The sequence below is a fragment of the Sus scrofa genome, chromosome 8 (assembly GCF_054392235.1).
Source record: "Sus scrofa isolate SSC_HxYL_T2T_F1_AM1 chromosome 8, Sscrofa_HxYL_maternal_Yorkshire_Landrace_v2.0, whole genome shotgun sequence".
NCBI classification, from domain to species: Eukaryota; Metazoa; Chordata; class Mammalia; order Artiodactyla; family Suidae; genus Sus; species Sus scrofa.
The window spans coordinates 12,580,541-12,594,808 of NC_139390.1; the positions used below are offsets into that span (position 1 = coordinate 12,580,541).

The 14,268-nt window shown below is 50.9% G+C and overlaps 1 protein-coding gene across 4 annotated transcripts in view; it reads right to left on the minus strand.

Moving 5' to 3' along the window:
* Positions 1–14,268, minus strand: part of FAM184B (family with sequence similarity 184 member B) — a 107,248-nt gene that overhangs the window by 6,370 nt on the left and 86,610 nt on the right. For 2 of the 4 annotated variants that reach the window (XR_014812185.1, XM_005674541.4), the window contains 4 exons: positions 9,533–9,686; positions 6,090–6,250; positions 3,979–4,157; positions 2,342–2,488 (listed from right to left, as the gene is read on the minus strand). Coding sequence is in view for 3 of the 4 variants with exons in the window: in XM_005674541.4 (XP_005674598.3) it covers positions 2,342–2,488; positions 3,979–4,157; positions 6,090–6,250; positions 9,533–9,686 (641 nt within the window). In the remaining variant the exon portion in view is untranslated. Of the gene's footprint in view, positions 1–2,197; positions 2,489–3,924; positions 4,158–6,089; positions 6,251–9,532; positions 9,687–14,268 lie in introns of those variants that run through there. The other 2 variants (XM_084971619.1, XM_084971620.1) reach the window with 2 other exon arrangements.

Below are 14,268 nucleotides of genomic sequence, written 5' to 3' on the forward strand. Positions count from 1 at the left end.
CCACCCCTCGCCGAGGCCAGCCCGTTGTGCTCATGCAGACACATGCCATCTGCCAGCAGGCTGAGAGGACAGCATGGGCTAGTTCCCTCACAGAGCAGCAGGGCAGCCGGAACCCACAGCCCTTTCAGCGTGAAGCTGGAGAAAAATAACCTCCGGAGGATGGGGGAGAAAGAGGGTGAGAGCTGCAGGTGATCTACTGACGAGTTGATAAGAAGCCAGAGCTTTGGGGCGAGATGACCTGGGCTCTAATCCCAGCTCTGCCTTCTTCTAGCTCTGTAACCTTGGGCATAGCATTTCCCCCTTGAACCTCAGTTCCTTCTTTAAAATGGGCATGAAGCCGGGGGGTTGTGAGGACTCCATGAGATAATGCATGCCTGGCACACGATAAGTACCCATTAGATGGGAGCCGGTAAAACCTTCCACTTCGAATTTTGGATTTGCTTTGTATTGGAGACAGTGGAGGACAGATTTTAAGAGCACAAGTTAAGGGTCACACAGGTGGAGTTCCTGTCGTGGCTCAGCGGAAACAAATCTGACTAGAATCTGACTAAGGACACAGGTTCGATCTCTGGCTTGGCTCAGTGGGTTAAAGACTCAGCATTGCCTGAGCTGTGGTGTAGGTCGCAGATGCAGCTTGGATCTGGTATTGCTGTGGCTGTGGGGTAGGCAGCTCCAATTGACCTCTAGCCTGGGAGTCTCCACGTGCCACCAGGGTGGCCCTAAAAAGGAAAAGAAGGGGGGGGGGAGGGATCAGACAGGTAACATTTAAATTTACTTAGTGCTGCTTGGCCTGGTCTCCCTGTCACTAACCCCATTCAACCCCCCCCCCCCCTTCTCTTCTCAGCAGCGGGAAGCGACCGTTTAAAGGTAAATCAGACCATATGACCTGTGCTCAAAGTCTCGCCAGGGCTTCCCAGTGCATCCCATCCGAACACCCCTGAACCCCTTCCCACTAGGTGTGGCACCTCCTCCATCCCCCCAGCTCCCTTACCAACCTCAGGTTCTGCCATTCACTCTCCCACTCACTCCACTTAAGCCCTCTGGCTGTGCCATCTCTAAAGCCAGCCCCAGGGCCCTTGTGCTTGCTGTTCTGTCTGCTTGGAACGTTCTTCCTCCAGATGGCTCTCATTTCCTCATCTCTTTATGTTAAAATGTCACCTCCTTGCCCATCCTTGGCACTCTCTAGATGCCCGTCCTGTTTTCCTTCTAGCACTTTCACTACCTGATATGAAGCTAAATATTTGTTTCTTTCTTTGTCAGAATCCCCAGTTAGGATTTGTGAGTGCTACGAGAGCAGTCTTTAATTCATGCTGTAACTGCAGAGCCTGGAACAGCACAAGGCACACAGGAGGCCCTTAATTAATAGTCGTTGAATGAGTAAATGAGCACATGGACATACGCATGAGGGGCCCTTAGTTTCTTTATCTGTCCATGGCAATAACAGTTTCCACTTTAAAAAACTGCCATGAAGATGAAATGTGAGATGGTGCAAATTAACACAGGGAAATGCTCATTAAAAACTAGCTCTGATATGGAGTTCCCATTGTGACTCAGCCGGTTAAGAACCTGACTACTATCCACGAGGACGCAGGTTCAATCCCTGGCCTTGATCAGTGGGTGAAGGATCTGGCGTTGCCGTGAGCTGTGGTATAGGTCGAAGACACGACTCAGATCTGGCATTACTGCGGCTGTGGTATAGGCCAGCAGCTGCAGCTCTAATTTGACCCTAGCCTGGGAACCTTCATATGCCACATCTGCAGCCCTAAAAGATAAATGAAGAAAAAAAAAAAGAAAAAATTTGATCTGGTGTTGCCGTGAGCTGTGGCATAGGTCGCAGATGAGGCTTGGATCTGGCATTGCTATGGCTGTGGTGTAAGTCAAAGACACGGCTCAGATCTGGCCTCACTGTGGCTGTGGTATAGGGCAGCAGCTGCAGCTCCGATTCAACCCCTAGCCTGGAAACGTCCATACACTGTAGATGCAGCCCTAACAACCCCCCGCCCCCCGAAGAAAACCACACACACACAAAAAACCCAAAACAAAAAACTACCCATAGCCCTGATCTTTCTGATTTCTTCTGAGCATGGGGGTCAAACCAAGCCCAAGAGGCAGTGCTCCTTCCTTACAGATTCCCAGGGCCCTGCCTGAGAAGGGAATGCAGTCTCCTAAAACATCAGGTGACCAACCATCTCAGATTTCCTGGGACTTGATGGGTTTCCTGGAACTCAACACTTCCAGCTTTCAAACTGGAGGGTGCTGGGGACACTGGGATGAAGTGGTCCCCCTAACAAAATGATACAGCTACCAGTCCCTCCCAACCTGGGGCCGAGGCCTCACTCACTCGGTTTCCAGGGCAGCCAGCCGGGCCTGGAGCCGGGCTTGAGCACTGCTGAAATCGGCCACCATGGCCTGCATCTCCTTCCGGTGTTCCTGGCGTAGCAGCTCCAGCTCCCGGGCCCGCTGGGCTTGCTGATCCTCCTCCAGGAGCCTGTAGGGGGCATGAAAGCACAGCTGGGCTTGCCCAGGCTCTAGGGACTGAACCTCTAGGGCACTGGGGTTTTCTCCCCCTCTGCTGGGGGGTCTGCAGAATCTGAGGTCAGGACACGGTGGGAAAGAGACCTGGGGTGGAGTCTCTGGGCTGTGGGGTCCAGGATAAACCCAGCTTGTGGGAGCCTTTCCCAGGACCTCCCACCCCAGCATTCCACAAAGGGGAGACCTGAGCACAAAGGGCAGACATCCGGGGGAAGGGGTGGAGGACAGCTCAGGAGAGGAGTCCCAGAAAACGCTCTGCCCACTTGGGGCAGGCAAGAAGGCCTGGAGGCTGAGATTCTCTATCAGAATTACTGAACACAGGGACGCGAAAGCTGGGAGGCCACCAGTCCAGGGTGGAGAGGCAGGGCGAGAGAGGGATTAGGAGAAGAGCGATTAGAGCCAGGCTGCCTGCGTCCATCCTTGGCTCCCTCATCACTTCCTAGCTGTGTGAACATCAGCAAACTCTGTGTCTCCATCCGACAGGAGCGGCTACCTTGCAGACTTACTACAAGGATGAATCATGTCCATCCATGTCCAAAATAGCCCGTGGCACAAAGCACGTGTTAAATCATCAGCTATCATTTTTCTTAACCTTGGGGTGGGGCACACAGGGATCCACAGACCAGTCTCAGGAGTCTGACACCCTCAGAAAGTACATGCATATTTTGGTGGACGTTATCCTTCTCCTGGAGAGGGACCACCTTGGCCAGGGTGGGCTCATGGCTGTTTCTCAGCTGAGCCTCAGACCTGCTTTCACTTGACCTTCATGCCGGGGCCTGGGACATTCCAACACTGAGATGAAATGGACAGGTGCCTCCAGGAGACAAACTACCCATGCTCACTCAAGAAGAAACAAGACGATAACCTGAAAAGTCCTTTATGTATTAATAAAATTCAATTTGTAGTTATGAACCTCCCAGCAATGGAAAAAAAAGCTCTGAATTCAGGACTGATCACGGGCTGTTCAACCTGGATTAGGAAATAAAAGAGTTACCACCACAATTTACCGAGTGTATGTTTCATTGTATTTTATAACAGCCCTGAGAGCAGGCCATGACTTCTACTTTTTATGGGTAAGGGCGCAGTCTTGGAGAGGTTGGTTAGTGCCCAAGGTCACACGGCTAGTTAAGAGTTTGAGAGTCTTGAACTATTCCACTGCACTGTCTCCCTAAGGCTGGTTTTGAGGATACTTTTGTCATCATTAGTTTTGAGACCATAAGGTCCCTGATCCGTACATTAATAGCGTGACCTGTCTATTTCACGGCACATCCTCTGCTGTTTTGAGATCCAGAATTCCTAGACCACTGACACTTTCCATGGGTCAAAGGAGTAACGTCTTTTCTTTGGGGAGATGCTGAGAGAGCGACCCAATCTTAGATCCCAGAGGCTCACCTAGGAGCAGTGGAGGGAGGGAGGGAGCAAGGGACGGAGGAAGGGAAGCTCCACCTGCGCTGGTCGCGGAGCTGCAGCGCCTCCTGCTGGTGCTGCTCCACCTCCGCCTGCAGCCGCTGCACGGCCTCCTTGAGCTGGGAGTTCTCCTCCCAGAGGCCACATCCGTCGCCAGGCTCCTGTTCCACGGCGCCCTTGCCTTTGGGGGGAGCTTCCTGGCCCGGGCAGCCTCCTTCCTGGGGAGAAAGCAGTCACAAGAGCCGTTTGCAGGGGGTACAATGGCAGACAAGGGCCACAGACGTGCCGCAGCCACGTCCCAGCTGGTGCTCAGCCAGCCTGGAGCCCAAATCAGGCTCCTGATTCTAGAGCCCACATTTAGTCTCTTAAAGTTTTCTGCTTTGAGAGCTGACAAAACCCAGCCTGCAAAGAGTCTAAGTATGCTGATGAGCCAAGAATGTGGCTCAAAACAAGCCCAACACTCCACCTGTGTGGAGTGATGAGGGGAAGGTCTCTGTGTCTCTTATTTACAAGGACACTCATCTCACTGTGAGGGCCTCACCCCCATAACCTAATTACCCCCAAAGGTCTCGTTTCCAAATTCCATCACAGTGATGATGAGGGCTTCAGTGTGTGAACTTGGGGCGACCCAGCTCAGTCCGCAGCACCACACAGGGCGGAGGAAGGGGAGAGTGAATATTGGCTGAACAGTGAGTCGGGGTACATCCCAACACCACTTCTTTTTTTTTTTTTTTGCCTTTTCTAAGGCCGCACCTGCAGCATATGGAGATTCCTAGGCTAGGGGTCCAATCAGAGCTGCAGTTGCCGGCCTACACCACAGCCACAGCAACACCAGGTCCCAAGCCTCGTCTACGATCTACACCACAGTTCATGGCAATGCCGGATCCTTAACCTACTGAGCGAGGCCAGGGATCAAAGCTGCATCCTCATGGACACTAGCGGGCGTTCCTTACTGGTAAGACACAACGGGAACTCCTATGTCTTCTGAGAAATCGTTCTAGCTGACTGAGGCTCCTAGCTATAATCCACTGCCCACATTTGTCCTTGCCTGGCTCTTTAGCTACGGTGCCCTCCACACCCAATCATTCCTGCCTCACTGACACCTTCTCGACCCCTCAGAGGAGAAGACACGAGCTTCCCCTTCTCTGAGAGTCAGGTCCTGTCTGCGTTGAGGTTAGACGCAATGCTTGTTTCCTCCACCAGTCCAGGACCTGTTCCAGGAAAGAGCCCTCTCCTCTTCATCTTCCCGATCCTACAGCACCTAGGAGAGTGGCTGGGATTCAGTAGGTGCCAAATGAATGCTTGCTCTGCCCTGAATGATCCCTGAACGTCAATGGTTCAGACAGAAATTCAAAGATTGATTTATTTAAATGGGGTCAGGGTTAATCCCTGATCAGTGAATGAAGCAGTTTGCAAGTCCACACAAACGTGTCTGAAGCTCTCTGTGCATGTGTTCATTCCACACAAAGAGGAAACAGTTTTGCACAGGGAGCAGGTTGGCCCTGGCATCTGTGTGGTGTGGGACGCCCTGGGGCACTACCTGCCACTCACACATGCAGGACCCACAAGAGCACGGGTAAGGTCCCGTAGAGCCACTCTTGACAATGGGAGAGAGAAGCTGCAGAATAAAAGCATCCCCCTGCATCCTTGGCTGGCACAGATTTGAGGATTATTGCAGGGAGCTCCTCGGGGGATCCCAGCAGATAGAACATCCTTGGGAAAGCATCCTTCTATTGCCCACCCTTCCACTCCTGCGGCCTGGGGCTGATCCTCCTTGGGCTACACGCCTTCTCTGCAGGTGATAGACCCAAGGCCTGGCGGTTCCTCCTGGAGGGTTCAGGGCTTCCCTCCAGTGAGGCAGAGGTGAGGGCTGGCACGTGGATGACCAGATGTCATCTCGTCCACAACCCTCAGGTGGGCCTGGCATTCATGGCAGAGAGATTCTCTGTCCCCTTCCACAGAAAAATAAGATGCTGCCCTTAAAACTTGTTTTTGCTTTTCAAAGATGGGAGCCTGCAGGCTCATCAAGGTACCCCCAAGCCTGTGGCAGAAGAGGGTCTCCCCACTTCAGACAGGGAGTGAGTGAGCAGTCGGAGCCACTCCATGATGCTCCGAGAAGGGTGTGGCCTGGGCAGGGTAGGGGCGCTGACCTCTCCGGTGGTGTGGCCCTCGCTGTCCCCTGGATCCTGGGTGATGGCCTGCCACCTGCCCATGCTGCCTGGGGCCCTCCGCTCAGCCTGCAGCATCTCCAAGTCTTTCTGGTGCTCAGAGCAGGCAGCCCGCTGCTCTGACAGCTCCTGCCTCAGGGACTCTGCAGAAGGAAGAGCAGAGGAAGGTCAGGGGCACGGTGAGGCTAACATCTCTTCTGCAGGGACCAACGTCTCTAGCTGCCGAAGGCACTGGTTCCACCTCCCCGAACTTACTTATGGCAAGAGAACAGTAGCAACAATACCATGTAGAGGGCACCGAATGTGCTAAACCCTTGAACACTGTTCTCACTTAAGCCCTACAACCACCCCCCCCCCCAGTATTATCCCTCCTACTTTACATGAGGGAACAGAGCTTCAGAGAGGCTGAGTAAGCAGCCCAGAGCCACACAGCTAGGAGGCAACAGATCGGGATTCGACACTCCCCAGGGGACCACCTGCTTAGCCACTGTTGCCTTGGTTACGATGGGTGGCAGATCAGGGTGGGCCATCCTGAACCCAGAGCTGAACCCTAGGGCAACGCCCAGCCTCGGCACCAAATCAGAAAACCAAGAAGAACAGGGAATTAACAAATGACCCAGTGGCCTCTTCTAGGGGTGTGGTTGTCACATCGGAAATGTTGACACTTATGCCAACTTGTATGGAGATAAAACATTCATAGGTTCTCCCGCTCATGGATGTGAGGTCCAGGCTGGACTGTGGCACCTGGAGATGGCACATCATCCCAGCGGTATCGTGATGAAAGCCACCCAGGAGAAATGTACATGCTCTCTGCAACTCAGGGACCGGGGCAGCCAGAAACTCCAATTTCACCTCTGAGAAAGGTAGGTGATTTCTGAGAGTGTAACACTTCCCAGTATGTGCTCAAAAGGCAAAGAAAACAATCATTTCAAAAAGAATATTTTCTGATAGACACTATTCAGTGAGCTATTAATTTTTAAAGAGAGGGTGATTTTCAAGTGCTAGTAAATGTGATACTTGGTTTTCTATTATGGACTTCTGAGACTTTATATTTTATCTACTGCAAATTACTTTTGAAACATTGTTCCAATAATCCTATAAGCCATAAGATACCCAGTACAGGCCTTAATACGGAGCAAGTACTCAACGTCTATTTGTAAAATAAATAAATGATGCTTAGACTGGGAATTAATGATATTGTGAAAGTGTATCAGTTGTAAAAGATTTCCCATAAAGTTTTTAAGCTTCTCTGAAAGGGAAAGTATTGAAGCACATATACAACTTCATGTATTCTGATGCTACCATGTTGAAAAATTTACGTGATCATCTTCCTGCCTCTCTAGGATTTTAATAGAGTAATTTCTACAGCTTCTTATTTAAAAAAGTCCAAACATAACCCAATTTCTGAAATCCTTTATCACAGAAATGTGTGTAATAAAACCCTTTAGCAAAGCATGTACAGAAGGTCCATTCATTACCTGCCTCGTGCTTCTCATACTTTCCCACCATCTGTCCACCCATTCAACCATCCATTCATCCACCATCTACACACCCATCCATTTACACATCTGTTCATCCACCCATCCATTCATCCATCCATCCATCTACATATCCACCTATCTACCCATCTATCCATCCAGCAATCCACTGATCCCTCGATCCATCGATCCATCCATCTATACACCCATCCACCCATGCATCCATCATGCACACATCCATCCATCTTTCCACTCATCTACACACCTGTCCACTTACCTAGCCACCCATCTATCCATTTGCCCGCCCATCCATCTATCCATTTATGCATCTACACACCCATCCATCCATCTACCCACCTGCCCATCCACCTATACATCCAGCATGTCTGAGTCCCCAACCCAGTTTGTCAGGCAATCTGGTGGACACTCGCTCTCCTTGCCCCTCACACACTGACTTGTACTGCAGGTCAGGTGTGTCTCACACAGACGGTGGAATAGGAGTAAGTGGGAGCAGGAATTTCTAACATCACCCAGTCATGGTCCATGCTCCCAATGCCACCCACAAAGTCTACAATTTGCTATCATTATTCTAGAGTCCACAAAGCACCCCAGTATGTCCCCAGGGGCCTTCCTAAATCTTTCATCCAGGTAAGGACCCAGCTGCTGTGGGATCAGAGGGGTCAGGGAAGGGACAGCAGGGACAGGAGCTGTGGGGCGCTGGAATCTCCAGGGGTGTCCAGCCTGATATGAACCCAAGGAGTCTCATTCCTGAACATGTGGTGCAACCTGGAGTTTATCTTGTGTGATGCGTTTCCTTCAGCTGCTGCTCACTTTGGCATTTCCCACATGGCCACCTCCATTCCAGGGGGGCTGCTAACTGGGACATCTGTGGCTCTCTCTCTCTCTCTTTCCTGCTTCCTACACCACTTCCTCCAGAAATGGGCAGGGCTGACGTGCTGATGTGCAGTGAGCAGGACGTACCGTCTAATGAAAACTCAACCAGGCAGCAGGTAGAGTGCATTCACCTACAGAACTAAAGAAACTGCTCTTCCCAGAATTCTCTTAAGGAGAGCCCTGTCTGGGTTTAAAAAAAGTTTTTAAAGGCCAATATGACCTTTAATGCAAGGCACCTGTCTTGCTCTGAAGAGGGAGAAAGAAGATGAGAGTAAAGGAGAAAATGAGGGAGAGAGATGACCTACGAAATAGGAGAGAGGCCCCTAGCGTCAGCCGTGTGGTATGAGAATACCCGGAAACAGTAACGGTGAACATGCACGTAACATTTACTGGGTCCCAGGCTCTAGTCTAGGGACTTCCTATGCACCTGCATAATTCTAACAGCCCAGTGAGGTGGACACTATGACTATTTCCATTCCACAGATGAGCAACAGAGTCAGAGCAGTTAAGCAACTTGCCCAAGGTCACACAGCTAGTGAGCACCGGAGCTGGGCTGCAAGCCCAGGCAATTTGGCTCTGGAGATCTTGGCTGCCTCTGGAAACTTCCAGAATGCTTCGTGTGACAGGTTTTTTTTTGCTATGGAAACTGAAGAGGAGGTGAGTTTTGTGCTGGGGATACTATGGGGGCAGGGAAAGGAGGCAGAGGAAACTGTAAGAGCCTGGGAGCCTAAGTCCCCAAGTCTGCCGACATTGTCAGGACAGAAAAGAGTCTGAGGCCGTGTCACAAAACTCTCAGGAAGGCTCAGCGATCAGGCTTATGATCAGTGACCATGACAATGATGGTGATAATGATACACGCTCCGGGCTCATGTTACAAGCTAAGCCTTTTATATTAATCTCATCAAATGCATACCACCCCGCTATGATGTAGGCACAAGTGCAACTCTGTTTTGCAGAAAAGGAAAATGAGGCTGAGAGTGACCTGCCCCATATCCCTCAGCTGCCCCTCGTTTCTGCACATGGGCCCTGGCCTGTGCATGGCTGGCTGCGTACCTAGCAGCAGCGCCTGCTGAGCCTGCATCCTCTCCAGAGCCCCCTGGAGCTCTTGCCGTGCCTTCTCCTCCAAGGCCTGCAGCTCCAGCCGATGTGCTTGGTGCTGGATCTGGAGGCTGTGGCTGGATTCCTTCTTCAAGCGCTCCTCTGTGGCCTGTGGGCAAAAGTGGGAGGAGGGGGGCATGACAGTGGGCACAGAGGGGGAGACCTGTCCCCTCTGCCTAGCTCCTCCTCTGTGTCAGGCCCCCCTGGGTACTCGCCACGCCCCAGGGGAGGGCTCATCAGACTACAGCAGATGCTCCCCCACCTGCCTGGGATGACAGCAATGGCTTGGCCACAGCAGCCATTTTGTGCTGTGTAAACCTAACTCCTGTTCACAGCTGATTGAACCAGGGTGCACGCCTGTTTCAAACCGAGTCAATCATTGAAGATTTGGTGCTAGGAGGTTGGGGAGGGAGAAAGCAAGCAAGAGAGACACACAGGACTAGGAAAAAAACAAACAAACAAACAAACAAAAACCAGATTCTCCCCTAGAGCTTTTGGAAAGGGCCATGCCAACACCTTGACTTCTGACCTCCAGAAGTGTTAGATAACAATTTTCTTGTGTTCAGCCACCAAGTTTATGGTAATCTGTTACAGCAGCCATAAGAAACTAATACCTTCTATTTTTGCAACAGAAAATGCCAATTAACAGGTACCACTTTTTAGGGGAGGAAACTGAGGCTGGGAGAGAAGAACTAGCTTTCCCAAGGTCACACAGAAAAGATGCAGGATCAGGAAGAAACAAGCTCAGAAAGGTGAAGTGCCCTGAGTGAAGAGTGGTAGCAGTGGAGGCAGGATTGTGACCCACGGGTGGGGGTGTCCAGGGCCCCCCAAGCCCTCACGCAGCCTCTGGGAACTACAAGACATAGCACTGCACCAAATGCTGAGGCTCCTGATAGGGGTGAGCAGAGGAGACAGCTACCTTGCTTTGCTCTTCCTTCAGCAAATGAGGAGAAACAGTCTCATTCCTCCCATGGAAAACTCAAGCATCCCCTGGGTAGTTTAATAAGACAGAAAAGTCTTGCTTTTTTTTTTTTTTTTTTTTTTTTGTCTTTTTAGGGCCACACCTGCAGCATATGGAGGCTCCCAGGCTATGGGTCTAATCGGAGCTGTTGCTGCTGGCCTATGTCAGAGCCACAGCAATGCCAGATCCGAGCCGTGTCTACAACCTACACCACAGTTCACGGCAACACGGGATCCTTAACCCCACTCAGTAAGGCCAGGGATCGAACCCGCAACCTCATGGTTCCTAGTCAGATTCGTTTCCGCTGCGCCACGATGGGAACTTCAAGAAAAGTCTTGCATTTTTTCATACTCTCTGATACTCTCCTTGCACTTGCTGCAAGCCTCAGAGAACTCCAACTGGTGACATTTTTATCCCCAAGGAAATGGGGATAAAGGGATTGAAGCAAAGGTTTTAAAAAGATGGAGCTGAACTATTTGTGACTTGGCCTCTTCAGATGAGCCCTGCCTGCTCGGAAGCCCTTGGCAGTGAAGGACCACACAAGGTTTAGTGGCCAGACTTTATATTAAGTCAGACGCTCATCCTTGGTGAATTGCTCCAGCCTCTTGGTGTTTGCCTTGCTCTGCTCTGAGGCCTCCTAAGGCCTCACCCCCAACTCTCCATGCTCCATTCTATATAAAGTCTCCTTTCCTTGTGCTCCCCACATACGGGGCAGCTATGCTGTGGCTCAGACCCACGGAATTAGAGCAACCTGTTTGAGCGCCTGCCTTTCCCCCAGCGGTGAGCTCCACAAAAGCAGATTGTGTTAATCAGCTTGGTATCTCCAGAGCTCACCACGACAGGAGCTCAAAATGCTCAATAAATACCCGCAGAGGGAGTTCCCGTCGTGGCTATGACGGAAGTGAATCTGATTAGTAACCATGAAGACACAGGTTCGATCCCTAGCCTCCCTCAGTGGATTAAGGATTTGGCCTTGTCGTGAGCTGCGGTGTAGGTTGCAGATGAGGCTCGGATCTGACGTTTCTGTGGCTGTGGGGAAGGCTGGTGGCTACGGCTCCGATCCCATCCCTAGCCTGGGAACCTGCATATGCCACAGGTGTAGCCCTAAAAAGCAACCCGCAGAATCAATGAGAATAAGAAGAATAAAAATCAATGAATAAGAAGAGTGGATTGATTTATTTATTTTGTCTTTTAAATTATTTATTTATGTATTTTTGCCTTTTGTCATTACCACTGAGCCACAAAGGGAGCTCCAAGAGGGGATCTTTTTAAAACTGAGTTCTGCTACGCTCTGAGTGTTTGTGGCCCCCATACCTCCCTCTACCAAAATTCATACGTTGATGCTATTAGGAGGTGGGGCCTTTGGGAGGTGCTTCGGTCATGAGGGTGGAGTCCTCATGAATGGGATTAGTGTTCTTTTACAAGAGACCCCAGAAAGAGCCCCCTTCCCCCTCTGCCATGTGAGGCTGCAGTGAGAAGATGCCCATCTATGAGCCAGGAAGTGGGCTCTCAAGAGACCCCGAATCTGTTGGTGTCTTGGTCTTGGATTTCCAGCCTCCAGAACTGTGGGAAATCAACTTATGTTGTTTATAAGTCACTTAGCCTTCATTATTCTGTAAGAGCCGCCGAACAGACTAGGACAAGCTCCTACTCAGCCAGGCACTGTTCTAAGGGCTTTACATGGATTATCTCTTTTGATGCCCTCAACGGTCCTGTAGGGTACATACCATTTGCTGTCTTTTTATGACTGAGGAACCTGAGGCGCAAGGAAGCCTAAGCTCCTATTCCACGATTTGAACCCAGGCATCCCGCTCTTAATCACTATCCTGTATTAGGCATGACTCTAGGTCCGCTATCTCAGAGGAGAACTGCATCCTGACTCTCTGGTCTCATCTTGGAAACATCCCGTGAAGACTGGAGCCAGCGATGAAAACCCCATGCATGTGGTGCCAGGGTCACCAGGGACTGGGGCTCGGAAGTGCAGGGTAACCCGAGTGGGCAGGGCACCCTCTCCTACCCCCACAGCCAGGTCTCAGATCCTCCTTTCTCCAATCAATTGGAACCCCTGGAGCTCCTCCCCTGCAGGTGGGCCAGGCCCCTGGGCTTCCCCTGCCTCCTGCAGGGGACTGAGGTCTGCAGCCCGGAGGGCAAAGCTCAGGCCAATGCAAAGGCCAGCATGACCCAGCAGCTAATAACCTGGGAATCTAGGCAGCCTGAGCGCTTGGAAACTGCAAGCCACGTTGGAAAAAGATTTCAGAGAGTGAAAGAAGAAAGGGAACTCACAGCTTCCAAGTACCTACTAAGTGCCAGCAGGCCACATGCATCATCTCATTTCTTTTTTCTTTTCTTTTTGTAGGGCCACAACCATGGCATATGAGAGTTCCCAGGCAAGGGGGTCGAATTGGACCTGCAGCTGCCAGCCTATGCCATAGCCACTACGGTACCAGATCAGAGCCCATCTTCAACCTACGTATTTCATAATTCAGCGTCTCTCTGGTTTAGTTTATCCAGGGATTTGTCCCCCTGCCCCCATCTCTTGTCCTTAAATAAGAGAGGGGTGACTGCTTGACTGTGCTGAGTGAGCTGGGAATCTGGGCCGCCACCTTCTCAGCCACTCCTGCCTTCTGTCTAACCGGTGACTCCAATTCCTAGCTTCTCTGAGCTCTGTTTTCAGCTTGGTTCTCATCATTCTCTGTCTTCGGGCACTTTGGTTTGAGCTTCTCTGCTATGCAAGGTCATATACTTTGTGCCCTGTCCTCACGTGTGGTGGTTCAAGGACACAGATGCCTCCCAGCTTCATCTGAACACAATGGGCCTTTGCTGTGTGTCTTTATTGCTTTTTAGAGCGTTTTCAGTAGGGAAGAATTCAAGAATATGCTGCCACCTTTAAAACCAGAAATCCCATGGTTTTTTTTTTTTCACTCAATCATCTTGACATCTCCATGAAGCAGGTATCAATACCCCCAATTTATAGAAGGGAAATTACACTTGAGACTTTAATTCAGTGAGACCCATACATTGCTGCTATGAGCTGGGAGAGGACTCAGTGATGAACAGGTAGAGATGGTTCCTGGCCTTGAGAAGCTTCCAGTTTGGCGGATTTGATGGTATAAAAGAAGGAATTAGTTAGTGAAGCCTGATGTGACAGAGATAGAACAGGGTGTTGTCTGTGGCAGTCACAGTAGGAGCCTCGTCCAGAGAGAGCGGGGAGGGAAGGACTGAGAAAGCAGAAGGTAGAGGCGACAGGCACAACGTGCTTGAACCTCCCTGCTGATTACTCGTGGCCGTGGGCTTGACCATCTCATCGCTGCTTTCCAAACCCTTCAGGTCTTTTCCACTGAGCTTGCCTTTCTTTTTTCTCTTTTTTCTTTGTCTTTTTAGAGCCGCGCCCACGGCATATGGAGGTTCCCAGGCTAGGGGTCAAATTGGAGCTGTAGCTGCTGGCCTATGCCAAAGCCACAGCAACTCGGGTTCCGAGCCTTGTCTGCAGCCAACACCACAGTTCATGGCAATGCCGGATCCTTTAACCCACCTAGCAAGGCCAGGGATCGAACCTGCATCGTCATGGATACTAGTCAGATTTGTTTCCACTGAGCCACGACGGGAACTCCTGAGCTCGTCTTTCTCATCACTGGGTTGCCCCTTCCCTTTTTTAAGCCTGGCTTCTCAGCACTCATCATGCCAGATATTGCCAGAGTCCTGAAAGAAAATCCTTCTTACCCCATCAAGG